The sequence below is a fragment of the Symphodus melops genome (genome assembly GCF_947650265.1).
Source record: "Symphodus melops genome assembly, chromosome: 3".
In the NCBI taxonomy this organism is placed as follows: domain Eukaryota; kingdom Metazoa; phylum Chordata; class Actinopteri; order Labriformes; family Labridae; genus Symphodus; species Symphodus melops.
Window position 1 is genome coordinate 3,302,791 of NC_136693.1, and position 12,176 is coordinate 3,314,966.

The 12,176-nt window shown below is 42.0% G+C and overlaps 1 protein-coding gene across 1 annotated transcript in view; it reads right to left on the reverse strand.

The window, feature by feature from the left end:
* Nucleotides 1-12,176, reverse strand: part of LOC306821143 (protein kinase C-binding protein NELL1-like) — a 225,987-nt gene that overhangs the window by 22,676 nt on the left and 191,135 nt on the right. Inside the window, exon 15 of the mRNA XM_079339382.1 lies at nt 3,923-4,018. Coding sequence (XP_079195508.1) covers nt 3,923-4,018 — 96 coding nt within the window. The remainder of the gene's footprint in view (nt 1-3,922; nt 4,019-12,176) is intronic.

Sequence of the window (12,176 nt, forward strand, 5' to 3'; positions counted from 1 at the left end):
AGCCTCACAGGGAGCCCTTTCATGTCGGGTATACAATGTGCTATGATAGGATATGATACAATTCTAAAGTATATGATGTGTTTACAATATGATGCAATGTGATATGATTTGCTTTATCGTGCCATGGGGGAAACACTGCACTGTATGTCTTCTGCAAACTGTGCTGCATGCATTTTGCTTCCTCCTCAGTCGCGTCAATAAAAAACCAACAATCCACATGTAAACAGATAAGCACATAGAAGAAGAAGTAACCCAACTGGGGTCCAGTAAACAACATTTTCAACATGGGCTGATGAGTTTTGTTTCATGACAGATTTTATTAAAGCTGAATCCAATCTTGTTCGAGGCTGCACTTACTTGAAGTCTGTTAAAGAACATCTTGTTTGTCTGCATTACATGTTGAACTTGGCAGTGAGAGGAGCTGGTACTTACAGCTTGGTTTGGCTGCACCTCAAAACTCCAACTCAAACTGTGTACACACATCGAAGACAGCATCACACGTCCATGTTCTGGCATTTTCTAAAGAGTCAGACTGAAGCAAACTTGTGCCAATTTATGTTAAACTCCAACCCAACCACATCCTCAGCGGTACAGTATGTAGCTTTGCATGTACCAGTTTTGGCACATATTTTAGCATGCACTTCACAATGTGCGAACTGTGAGTTCATCACTGGGTCAGTCCTTCTGTTTTTTTGATGCTTTGGAGAAAGATATTTCAGAAAATAAATCCCACAAATCTCACAGCTGAGAGTGGAAAAAAATCAGTGAGGAGATCGACTTTGTTCCCGTCGGATTTATATTTAGATGCTCCTAGCCTTCCATCGAGTTACAGTATGAGTGTGGAAAGGGGAGAAATCAGTGGCAGGTGTCATGACAGATTGAGAGGGAAACAGAACACGTCGCTCACAAAGTTCAAACAAGAAGCTTTAGCTCGTACAAGAAGCCTGCGGCAAGTCTTAGACTCCAACTCAACAACCCCAGAAGCACTGTAAGAGGACATGGAAGTAGGTTATAGCTCCTGTCAATGCTCCTCTCTGACACATACTACTGTATGACATGAGGAGGATGGATAATTCAACGAGGTTCTGTGGCACTATGACCACCTCACATTCCTGACACCCAGCCACAACCTTCGGACTGTGCTGTCCCCACAACCACTACCGTCATCATTCACGCACAGCTTGCTCCGACCTCCACCTCAGCGCCAAGGAAGTGTGGACAACAGGAACGCGAGGAACACAAAGGAGAATCCTTCCTGCATATAATCCCATATCATGCTCCTGGTGTTAAAATTGGTGCTATACAAATAATGATTGATTGATGATTCATTTTTATATCGCAGTGATGTTTGCTTCAAGAAAGTTGCAAATGATGCATCCAGTCAAACAGCCAAAAGTCACAACTTCTTATGGACAAAAAAATCTGCTTTCTTATTAGAAAAAATGTACATTTCCATTCTGAAATGTATTCTAAGATGCTTCTAATCATAGAGGGAGTAGATACTGGCTTCTGCAAATGTGATGAAGAGACGCATAGAGGTTCTGACATGGAGAGAAGGAATGATTTCACTCTGCATCATATCCGCCCGCCGCTGCCTTGGGCAGCAGCCAGAGGGCCACGGGGTGGAGCCTCATTAGTGAGACGATGTGCTAGTCCTCATCTGCCTCACAATTCAGCATGGTGCCATCTTTCCCTCCCTTTAACCCAAAGCTAAGCGGTTGAAAGAAAAGCAGCAGTATAATTTTGCCACTGGAATTCAGTTATTTTGATCCAAACCTACACTTAGTCAGTCATTAAAATTCAATGTTGGGCCCTATTTGTAAAGTCTGAGCCAAGTAATAACATTGAAATGCTATGTTTGTATATGCATGTAAATCCCCAGTAAACACCACAGAGAAACACTAATTAATTGATTGATATCTGCTGCTGTTTATTAGGTTAATTAGTCCTTGGTTGATTGCCGACTTTCATTAAATGTTGCACGCTGATTGCCACTGATTACCTCTCAAAGCTTTAAAATGCTCAGGCATGAGAGCATATGTATCAGAATCTACGCAACTATTGCTCTGCAGAGAAATATGAGGTACCAACAAAGAAGGTGCAGAGAGACATTCAAAGAAAATGTATAGCCTCCAAGAAATTAACCTTTAGTTCTGAACTTCGCTGGATGTCTAAAACTTAAAATCGTTGGTTTGGTTCGAATTCACGCAGACAAGGAGACGTTTCTCAGTCAGAGGGAGCAGATTCATTAAAGTAACTTGAAGTATATATATAGAATAGAGTTAATCCATAAAAACTACAATTTCACTCCTTCTCTGGATGTCACTCGTTGTATATGTTGCTGAGAGAAGTCACTGTTAATCAGTGATTTCCAAAGTAAGGCCTGAGGCGCCTCTGGGCCTGAAGGTGTCGGGGGCGGCGGCTAAATAAAAACAATGCACACTGTTTTGCACTGCAAACATCCATCCATCCGTTATCCATACTGCTTTCCCTGTTGTCTAGAGACAGACTGCACTGCAAACAAAGCATGGCAAATCTTGTGAGAGTACTTCAAGGTAAACATCAAGCTGACAATAAATCTACAGCAGATGTCACAACTACTGAAGCAAAGACAAGAAAATATGACAAGTCCCATCTCCCCCTCAACCTCACCTGAACCGGGTCAAAGCAATAGCTGTTGTTACACCCTGACAATGTGGAGGTTTCTTTTTCTGTCTTAACTCTCTAAAATAAAAAATAAAAACGCCTGGTAGTTTATTTCATTTTGTTGTAACACTGAAGGATGAGCAAAGGACCGACAGTGTGATTGGTGTTTAATTGATGTGTTTTGATGTGTATGTTGAGTGGCGGGGGGAAGATTTTGGGAAACTCTGCCGTAAATTCACACGAGTGGGGAGGAGCAGACGAGTGTGAGATGAATCCAATCTTGTTCAACGACTGTTTCTCAGATCACCAGAACGTTGGAGGACTTACATCAGAAGGTACCTGTGGCTGCAATTTATAGTAATGCTATTGTAGCATTTGCATCGGCATCATTCACGTTCATGTGTAGCCTGTTATTGAACTGGAAACCTTGGCAGCGTGCAGTAAATAGCTATTATTCAAGCTGGTAGATGAATCTGGTAATATTATAGCACAGAGGCAGAAAGGTTAATAAAAAGAGGGGGGGGGGTGGGGGGGGGGGGGGGGGGCGTGGTGAGAAAGAGAGAGAGGGAGGGAGGGAGGGAGGGAGGGAGGGAGGGAAAACACAAATAGGAACAATGGGAGAAAATGAAATTCAAGGAAAGAAAGAGTAGGAAAAGGAAAATGGGTATGGTCAGCGAAAGAGTTAATAAGAATGGAAATTAGGCAAAGGAGGGTTGTAAAGGGTAGAGAGAGATACCGAGGTAGGAGATGATTAGAAAATGATGGTGGGTAAGACATCATGAGGAGGAAAGAAGAAGGGGGGAGGAAAAGCCGAAGAGGAGAGCGAGGGCATGCAGGGAAGAGATGATTGAAGAATACAAAATATGGAGATGGTGAAAAGAGGGGTAAAAGGTGTTAGGAGGGAAAAGAAGAAGGGAAAGGAAAAAAGGGGGAAAAAAACAATGAGAACACGAGGTAAGGATAAGGGACAGGGAGGAGGGAAGACGAATTAGCAGTCCCTTTTTATGGCTCTCCGGGGATCCTCATTCTCTGCAAAGGCCAATTTAAACACAGGCTTTTACAAATGGAGTGTGTGTGTGTGTGTGTGTGTGTGTGCGTCTGCGTGTGTCTTTGTACTGTCTAAGTATTGAGCGAATGCGACAGAGAGAATAAGAAAAAGGGCTACAGCTGACCAGTCCTCCAACTTTTAAAACTCCCAAGCTGCCTCAGCTTCTGCTCCTCAGAGGACAGATGAGGGGGGGGACGTGGGTTCAACCTGGAGGTCTTTGCATCTTACCTGTCTCACAGCGACGTCCCGTAAACCCTGAGGGACAGACACACGTGTTGGGAGACACGCAGGTCCCTCCGCTCCTGCAGCCCTCCTCACAGAACGCTAGAAAGAGAAAACAGAAAATGCACGAGCTCAATTTCTCCTCATATCCAGGATATCAAAGCAGAAGCAGAAACACATAAAAAAAAGCATTGAACTTCTGTCGTTTAAGGTTTCATGAAGGCCTTACAGCGTACAAAGTGGCTCCCCTGACGATTTTTTAAAAGCAGTTTAACAGTTCTGGGAGGAAACACTCGCTTTTTTGTCATTCACAAGGGTTTATAAATGGTGTTTTTATGTTTCTCTGTGTGTGTGTGTGTGTGTGTGTGTGTGTGTGTGTGTGTGTGTGTCTGTGTGTGTGTGTGTGTGTGTGTGTGTGTGTGTGTGTGTGTGTGTGTGTGTGTGTGTGTATCTGTGTGCACTTGGGATGTGGAGCACTGCAAAGGAACCTGATAAAATATTTTCACAAGATCTGAAATGATAAAATTGTGCAGTGAAAAGAGACACTTCACACGATCTGCCTTTTTCAATACTGACATCACATCACATCATACACAGCTCACAACTATAACCTGAACTCTTGAAAGTCATTTTTTGGTGCTTTATTAAAAACGCCTGGTGGGAAATTTGTCTTCAAAAAGGACATCATCTGATTAGAAAATGTACCATGAGTAAGAAGAAGAATGTTCTTCAAGAGAGACTGGCAACAGTGCTGCTGCTTTACACACGATCAAAGCTCTAAAATTGAAATCAACCCAAGAGTGTGTTTTATGTGAAGGGGTGATATGTACTGTGGCAAGGAACCATCAGCTCATCCAATAATGCGACTTGGTTGGCGGCCACAGTCTGTACAATACAAGCACTGACATTTTGTGAATTTACAAGCAGAATCTTTGAAGTAGGGATCGGCTGGAAGAAAGCTGTGGTAACCAAAACAAACATTTACCGCTCGAACGTGAAAGTTCTCTCAGGTGGGTACAGTCCAAAGTGGAACTTATTTATGTTGGTTTGAAGCAGACTCTCAAAGTCATCCTGTTTAGGAATCATGCTAAAGCGTTACTGGCTGCGTCATGATTTGAAGCATTTGGCCTCTGGTAAAGTCCTCATGTTTGCAAGGCTCAAAGTGAGAAGGGAACCACTAAACCGACAGCGAGCAGCATGCTGTAGCTCTGTGGCTCTGGGAAGCTCTTTTAGCCCAGTAGCTCATTTTTTAGTCCGCTTTACAGCACATTTACTGTAAAGGTCAAAAACTACAAACCTGTATCAAACAGCAGAAGCAAAGTCAACAACTAGCTTGTGAGGAAGTGAAACAGTCTGCAAGATTTAGTTTTGTTAGAAGGAACGTAAATATTGGCTTTATAGTACAATAATTAGTTGAAAAAACCCCCAGCTTGAAATGAATAATCGTGCTGCACTTTTTGCCGGTGTTATGAAAGATTTAATTATTCTCTCTGGCCTTAATCACACTTGATATAGAGGCAGCACATAATACGGCAGGGGACCTGTTATGTATGAGCTATATTGGCAGAGAGCAACTGCAGAACTGCATTCAATAGTATTTCTTTTCTTGAAAACCTTGAACAAGTGTGACTGCACACGGATGCAACATATTTCATTATGGATACTGAGGCTCAGCCTCAAGGTAAGTGGACTTCTTTTGTGTGGCACAATCATCCTGAGGACAGCGCAAGCACTTTGCAGAGCTCCGCATTCAACCAAACACACACTCATAAGCTGATGTAAGGCGCTTATGTCAGGAGCAGATTCAAGTTTGAGTGTCAAGGACGAGCTGCTCCAACACCTGAGCTGCTGTTGAGACACTCTCAAAAGAAATATGATAAAATCCTGGCATGGATGGATTTTCTGTATCAAATGTTCTCACTTTAAACAGATTTTTACAAGGGCCTCTCTTTGCAAGTAAAAGGCCCTGGCACCTGGTCCTTTAAACTTAATAACAGCAGAGTAGCTGAAAGCTCTTTCCCCTAAGTATCGACCTCAGTGTTCAACAAATAACAACAACACTTAAGTAGAAGTCCAGGCACGTTTACACCTTTAGAACTACCTGGTAGAAATTAGAGAAGGTTAACCAAAACAAACCAGCTTTGACAATATCTGCGTTTCAATCTGTGTCGATTGGAAGAGGCTGACACTTTTATATCCATCCACATCTACTTTACACATCTTCCATAACCTGTGTGCCATACCCATCATCAGTTGAATAAAATGTAGTTAGAAGCGTATTTCTGCGTATGGGTGTTTCTGTATGTGTGTGAGAATCTTTGTACAATCATCCCCAAACCTTTTCCTGGAAGCAAGCTAGCAGACCAAATGACTGTGATTTGTTCTGTGTGTGTACATGGCGCGATGCATCGACACGGCTGAGACAAACACACGAGGAGAAGGGGGCAGGTTGAGAGGAGCTGGCGGAGAGACTCAGTGTTCAGAACAAAAGGAAGAGCGAGTGACAAAGAGTGAAAGAGAGAGGGAGAGCATTCAGCCAGTGTTTAACGGGAGGAGGATTAAACCAAAAAAAGAGGTCAGACTTAATTGAGCAAGTTCATTAAATAGAAATTACTTGAGTATTTCTAAGCTTAATTAGTGACAAGATTTGACAGATGAGCCTTAATGTGCTGAGAAATCTATTTATAACCCACACATCCAGAGTGTGTGACTTCAATATGTGCGGGTGTGTGTAATGTATGTGAGGTAGCCTGTCTCCCAATGCATTATGAATCCAAAGAAACATAAATTATCCGTGTAAATAATCACTCTGGTGTTTAGAAAAACGTGCTAAATATACAAACGAATGCTGAAGTGCAATAAATAAAAGCAGAGTCCCATGCCTGTGAGCTATTAGAGCTATTCATTTGACTGGATCCACTATTTAAGACGTTCTAGCAGGCCCTCATTAGGAGCCTGATTGCCTCTGTACTAATAAACCTCACACTAAAAATTAATTACACTTATATTGACTCAATCTATCTCCAGCTCTAATCATCATTTCACCACCATCAGCATAATGTGGCCTGCCAGTCAAACAAATGACTCCCTAAGAAAAGGGGAGTTCTCACTGGGTATGTACTCTACGACCCCCAATAAATAATAATTAAAAAAAATGCAGCTGGCAACAATTTCATACCCAAATACAACCCCTATGTCCAGTTGCCTCCAGTATTTCATTCACATGACAGAATGGAAGAAAAATGTTATATAAGTATGAAGTCATACCATTAGCAATTAAATATCTCCTCTGAAGCTCGAGTTTTCACCCAAACAATGCTGCTGCCAGTTATCAAGCCCGGAGCTATGCAATTGCTCTTGGCATTTTTTGTATTATTTTATACAATAACGTGCACTTACAGAGCACCTCTTTTAGTCTTCTTACCACTTAAAGGCACTTTACAGCACACTTCAGAATTCACCCCTTCTCTCACAAATTCATGCAGCGCAGCAACGTTCACACAAAAGCGCTGCACTGAAAACAAAATCATTTAGGAGTTATTTTTGCTCAGAAGCAAAGCCACTTAGAATCAATCACCAATCATAGCCCACAATGAAACTGAATGGTTTGTTGTATACATTGACAGCTTAAACCAAGTGTACGTAACCTCAAGGTTTGAGGTGGAAGCAAAGCAGAAGTCATTCATTTGTCTGTACTTTAATGTCATGCAGCATAACAAAATTAGCCAGCCAGTGTCACCTCAGTAACTTCTACTTCAACAGTGATTGTTGTTTTCATGGCTAGTCAAACAATGCATCATGTATGGTTAGAATAATTTCAAGATGCACCATGCTAACAAAGCATGCTAACAGCTGGTCTGCTATAACTCTCACTGCTCTCCATCTAAAGCCTTTTATCCAAATTAAGGTCACACAGTGGCTTACACCTCTTGCAGGTCGTATTCTTACTTGCAGTTTACAAGTTTGCAGGTATAACTCTGACTATGTTGTGCCAGCCGGTTATTGTAGTGACGAGGAGAAGACAGTGACAAGACAATCCAATCAAAATCAATTTGCTTGACCTTTGGGAGTGTAAAGTCGATGTTAGATGTTTTGCTGCTGTTTCAAATTGCGACCTTCTGTTGTCACTGAATGAAAAAGTCAGGTGTATTGTATCTACAGCGTATTCCTGTGGTTTTAGGATTATATCTTCATGTTTTCTTCTTTGAAACCAGAGCCAGATGTTAACCATTGATGCTGTAGGATGCTATCTCACTGTTTTGTTGCAGAGAAATATATCTCAACTCCCCAAACTCTTTAGTCTCCCCACAGACTTATACATAGAATCCCACCAACACTGTACCCACTGCCTCCATCTTCTACAGCTCTTTGTACGCCGTGTATCAACTCTTATTCACAAATTCTTCCTATTACAGCTGTCCATTTCCTTCCTCTGCTCCCCCTCCATATAATAATATGAGGACCCCCGCTACACAACAAATAGCCTGTTTTGGGGGCGACTGGCACGCGTTCATTGGCCTCCTTCCTGTGACCTCCAGCTAAACTATCTTGCTGCTTAACTGAGCTTGTTGCTGACTCGTGACTTCTCGAGACATGCTTATACCCACAGATTTGCTATTTGAGTTTCCCATTATGGGCCTAGATTGCTTTCCAGTGGGTGGTGAGAATGGAATCATTCCACTCGGCGCCGTGGCTAACAGCCACATTCACGGTCATTGGGTGTCCAAGGATGCATCCCAGAATTAAGAGCGTGGACATCTCAGAGAAAGCTGTAAATTCAAATACGAATGAAAAGAGAGAAAAAAAGCTTTTCTATTCTTCAGAAGAGTACTGTGATAATAATTTGTGTCCTGCATTAATACTATGATATTCCTGAAAATGAAATCATCTGCAAATAAGTTAAATTCTCAGGATATAAGCAGCATTTTTGCAAAGTCCTGGCTACAATGTTGGAGGAAATGACAGGCTTAATACACTTGAATCACTCGATTAGTGTCTAAACATCAAGGTCACAGTGGTAAATTTGTATTTCCCTTCAGGATAAACTCTGGGATTACCACTGCTCTGATAGTCCCAAAATCTTTAAAAAATCTTCTCATCACCTTGATAAAACCCCCCCCCCCCAAAAAAAACCCATCCAATTAGCTGTGTGATTAAAACAACGTTTCACTTTATTTTTCTACGTTTTTAAAGCTAAATGCATGTGACAGATGGGATATTTATTTTCAATTAGAATCGTTTTGAAATAATCTAGCCGAGGATACATCACTCAAAGTGATGTCGCCTCAGAGAATGTTATTCTATGTCAGCAGATTGTTTTATGACACATTTAATAGATCAGCCTCACATGTATTGACCATAATTATGCTTTTAAACATATTCCTTATAACTCCTATATCTCATAAAACAATTCTGCTTTAGGTTTCTACTTGTCTGACTTACAGGAAGTAGACTTTGGCCATAGACTCGCCATCGGGTGGTAGCATTTAATGACGCCCTCCTTCCTTCTAGTTAAACATATTCCTTATTATAATTATTTAGTTAGATTCTTAAAGTAATTGCTGCTAATGAAAGTTTTGACATGATTTTTATAGAACAGGCAAGCACTTCTTCTTTCCACGTCTCTCAATCGTCAGGCCTCCCTTCTCCCAATGCACATGGTCCACCAACAAACACTTTATTCTGCCACTTTTTGCAAGTAAGGCTGCATCCTGGGAGAGAAGCGAGTTAAGTGAACAATGTAAAGAAAGGTGAATGGTAAGGGGACTTCTGACTACTCAAAACACTTTGACACCACATGGCAAACCTTTCTTTTTTAACTTAACTTTAACTTAACCAGATAAGAACCCACTGAGATCAGGACTCTTTAACAAGCGTGACCTGGTCAAAGCTAAAAGCTCTTTTTCCTCGTTCTCTGTTCATCGGGTAAGGACTGAAAAAAGTGTTGAACAAGAATGCAAGGCAGAGGAATTGCTTATTCTGCGCAATAAAGCACACAAATATGGACGAGTCAAGCCTAAAAGAGAATTTAGGGTCAGCCAATGTGTGTATCTGCATGCACTCAAAGAAGGCAAGTTTCATTTCAAAATCAATTCACATCGGTGGGTGACTCCAGTCAATACCTACACATTAACACACTGATGGTCGAGGTTGCTATGTAATGAGACCATCAGAAGTAACTAATCCCATTAATATGCCATCAACAAAGAAAGTGGGAGCGAGAGAGTTGAGTGTCTTGCCCAAGTACACATCAGACACGTTGCTGGAGATCAAACCCTCCACCGTCCGGTTGAGAGACAAGAAGTCACCCAACTGAGCTACAGCTGCCCCTGTCTCGCTGCGCATCATATTTCTACCAATGCTTTTATTCAATTAACTGAAATCCTCACACACGTCAGAAACTTCCATTTTAAATTCCTCATGCTATTACGCATCAAGTCCATGCTTAACATAATAAGCTATGATGGGGTATGGGAAGTATGCGGGGGGGCCGATTAGTGATCAATCAAGACCAGTACGCACAGAGAAAAGACAGCAATGATATTAGGGGTATTTCTGATATTATTCATTCTGGTTGAGACAGTCTGGCTGGTTATGCTGTGTACTACCTGAAGGACAGTTCCCTTTGATGATAGTGACAGCCGTAACCAAGTCTCAGAGTCAGTTTCGCTTCACGTCTGAGTAGCATTTAAGTACAGCTGACACGATTCTTTCCAGCCAGTCAGTCTCACCAAGCCTAACTCCAGCTAAAGCAACAAGCTCTCAATAACCTACAGTAGACAAAGCAAAAATCAATTACTGTAGCTTTTAAATACAATAAAACACATCACAGAGTGCTTCTGAGCACAGCGTCAATAGCTCTGACAGAAGAACAGAAGGGTTTCCCGATAATGGACTCTAAAGCCCTTGTACCCCTCCATCTTTCACTCCCACAGACTTGATCTCAGAGGACAGAAGAGGCCTTTCCCACTCTTCTCTCTGCAGTATATCTGTGTCTGCCAAACTTTCCCGCTAATGAATGCACAGCAGCAGGCGCAAATGCAGAGTTAGATGTCCACCGTCAGCCTGTGAGGAAGAGCTGAGCAGGTCAGAAACTCAGCTAAAGAAATACTTAACACCCTCCCATTTGCTCGTACAAATGTCCCACTTTGTTATGCATCAGAGTAGAGGCAGTTCACCCTTGGCTGTACTCTCTGTTGGGCATTCACCGAACATCACAGATAATGACCGCACTTACAAGACAATAAGGAACCGGGCCAGGCGGTCGGCATGGATTAAAGACGCATTAAGGGAGATTTTTACTGCCATAATGTATCTGCAGAGGGTTAAAAGGGTGGTTGATCAATATCGCCGACAAGACAATTAATTCTACCAGGTGCTTTCAGAGATTTCTCGCTCTGGAACGAACCTCCACACATTTCAAACCACTCAAGGTTGGAGGGCTGGAGTGCTAGCGAGCGAGGGATCAGCATACACACCCGTGTGGATCTCGTCACATTACAAAGTCATTCCACGAATTAGTAGAGGACCTATGACTGCCTCTTTATTGTTGTGTAAATGATTTAAGGCGGCTTTTACTGGCATAATTAGCCACTCTTTGCGGTTGTAAAATCTATTGGTGTTGCTGGATTACATTTGAGGTTACTTAGAGAGTAAGTGCAAGGGTTACATGGCAATAGATTTGTACCATTCCCCTGATTACTAGGTATACAATGAAGTAACTAAAAATAAGTAAAAGATGGTATTCACTAAAAATATGTTGTCGTACTACACAGTCCAGTGATATCACTCCCCTCGTGACTTAGCAACACAATGTGTCTTAAAGGTACATCCCACAATTACAGCAGTCACAAGAGCTAGAACAAGAGAGTAGATATTGCACTAACAACCTGTCCAAACAGCACGCAACACGAGGGAGCGCCAGCAACAAAACCAGCCTGATTCTATTGTTCCTAATTAGAGTGTCCTAACTGCCTACGAGCGACGGAGTGCAAAGCAGCGTTGTGTCCCTGTTTGTATTTTCCTCCCTGTTGCTCTTGTAGACGGACGAGGGATGAGGAAAGAGTTGGCTCTACAAGGTTCTGACACTCGCTTTTGTCAGCTTGTTAGCTTATCTAACAAAGTGGAGATAGTGGTGCAGCAATAATATCCACATTCACGATTTAAATGTGCTTTGACTTGTGTCATTTACGGAAAATAACCTTTTTTTTCGGCTCACCCGTTAAAAGTGAGACTACTGAAATTCATAGAGCAGAGAATT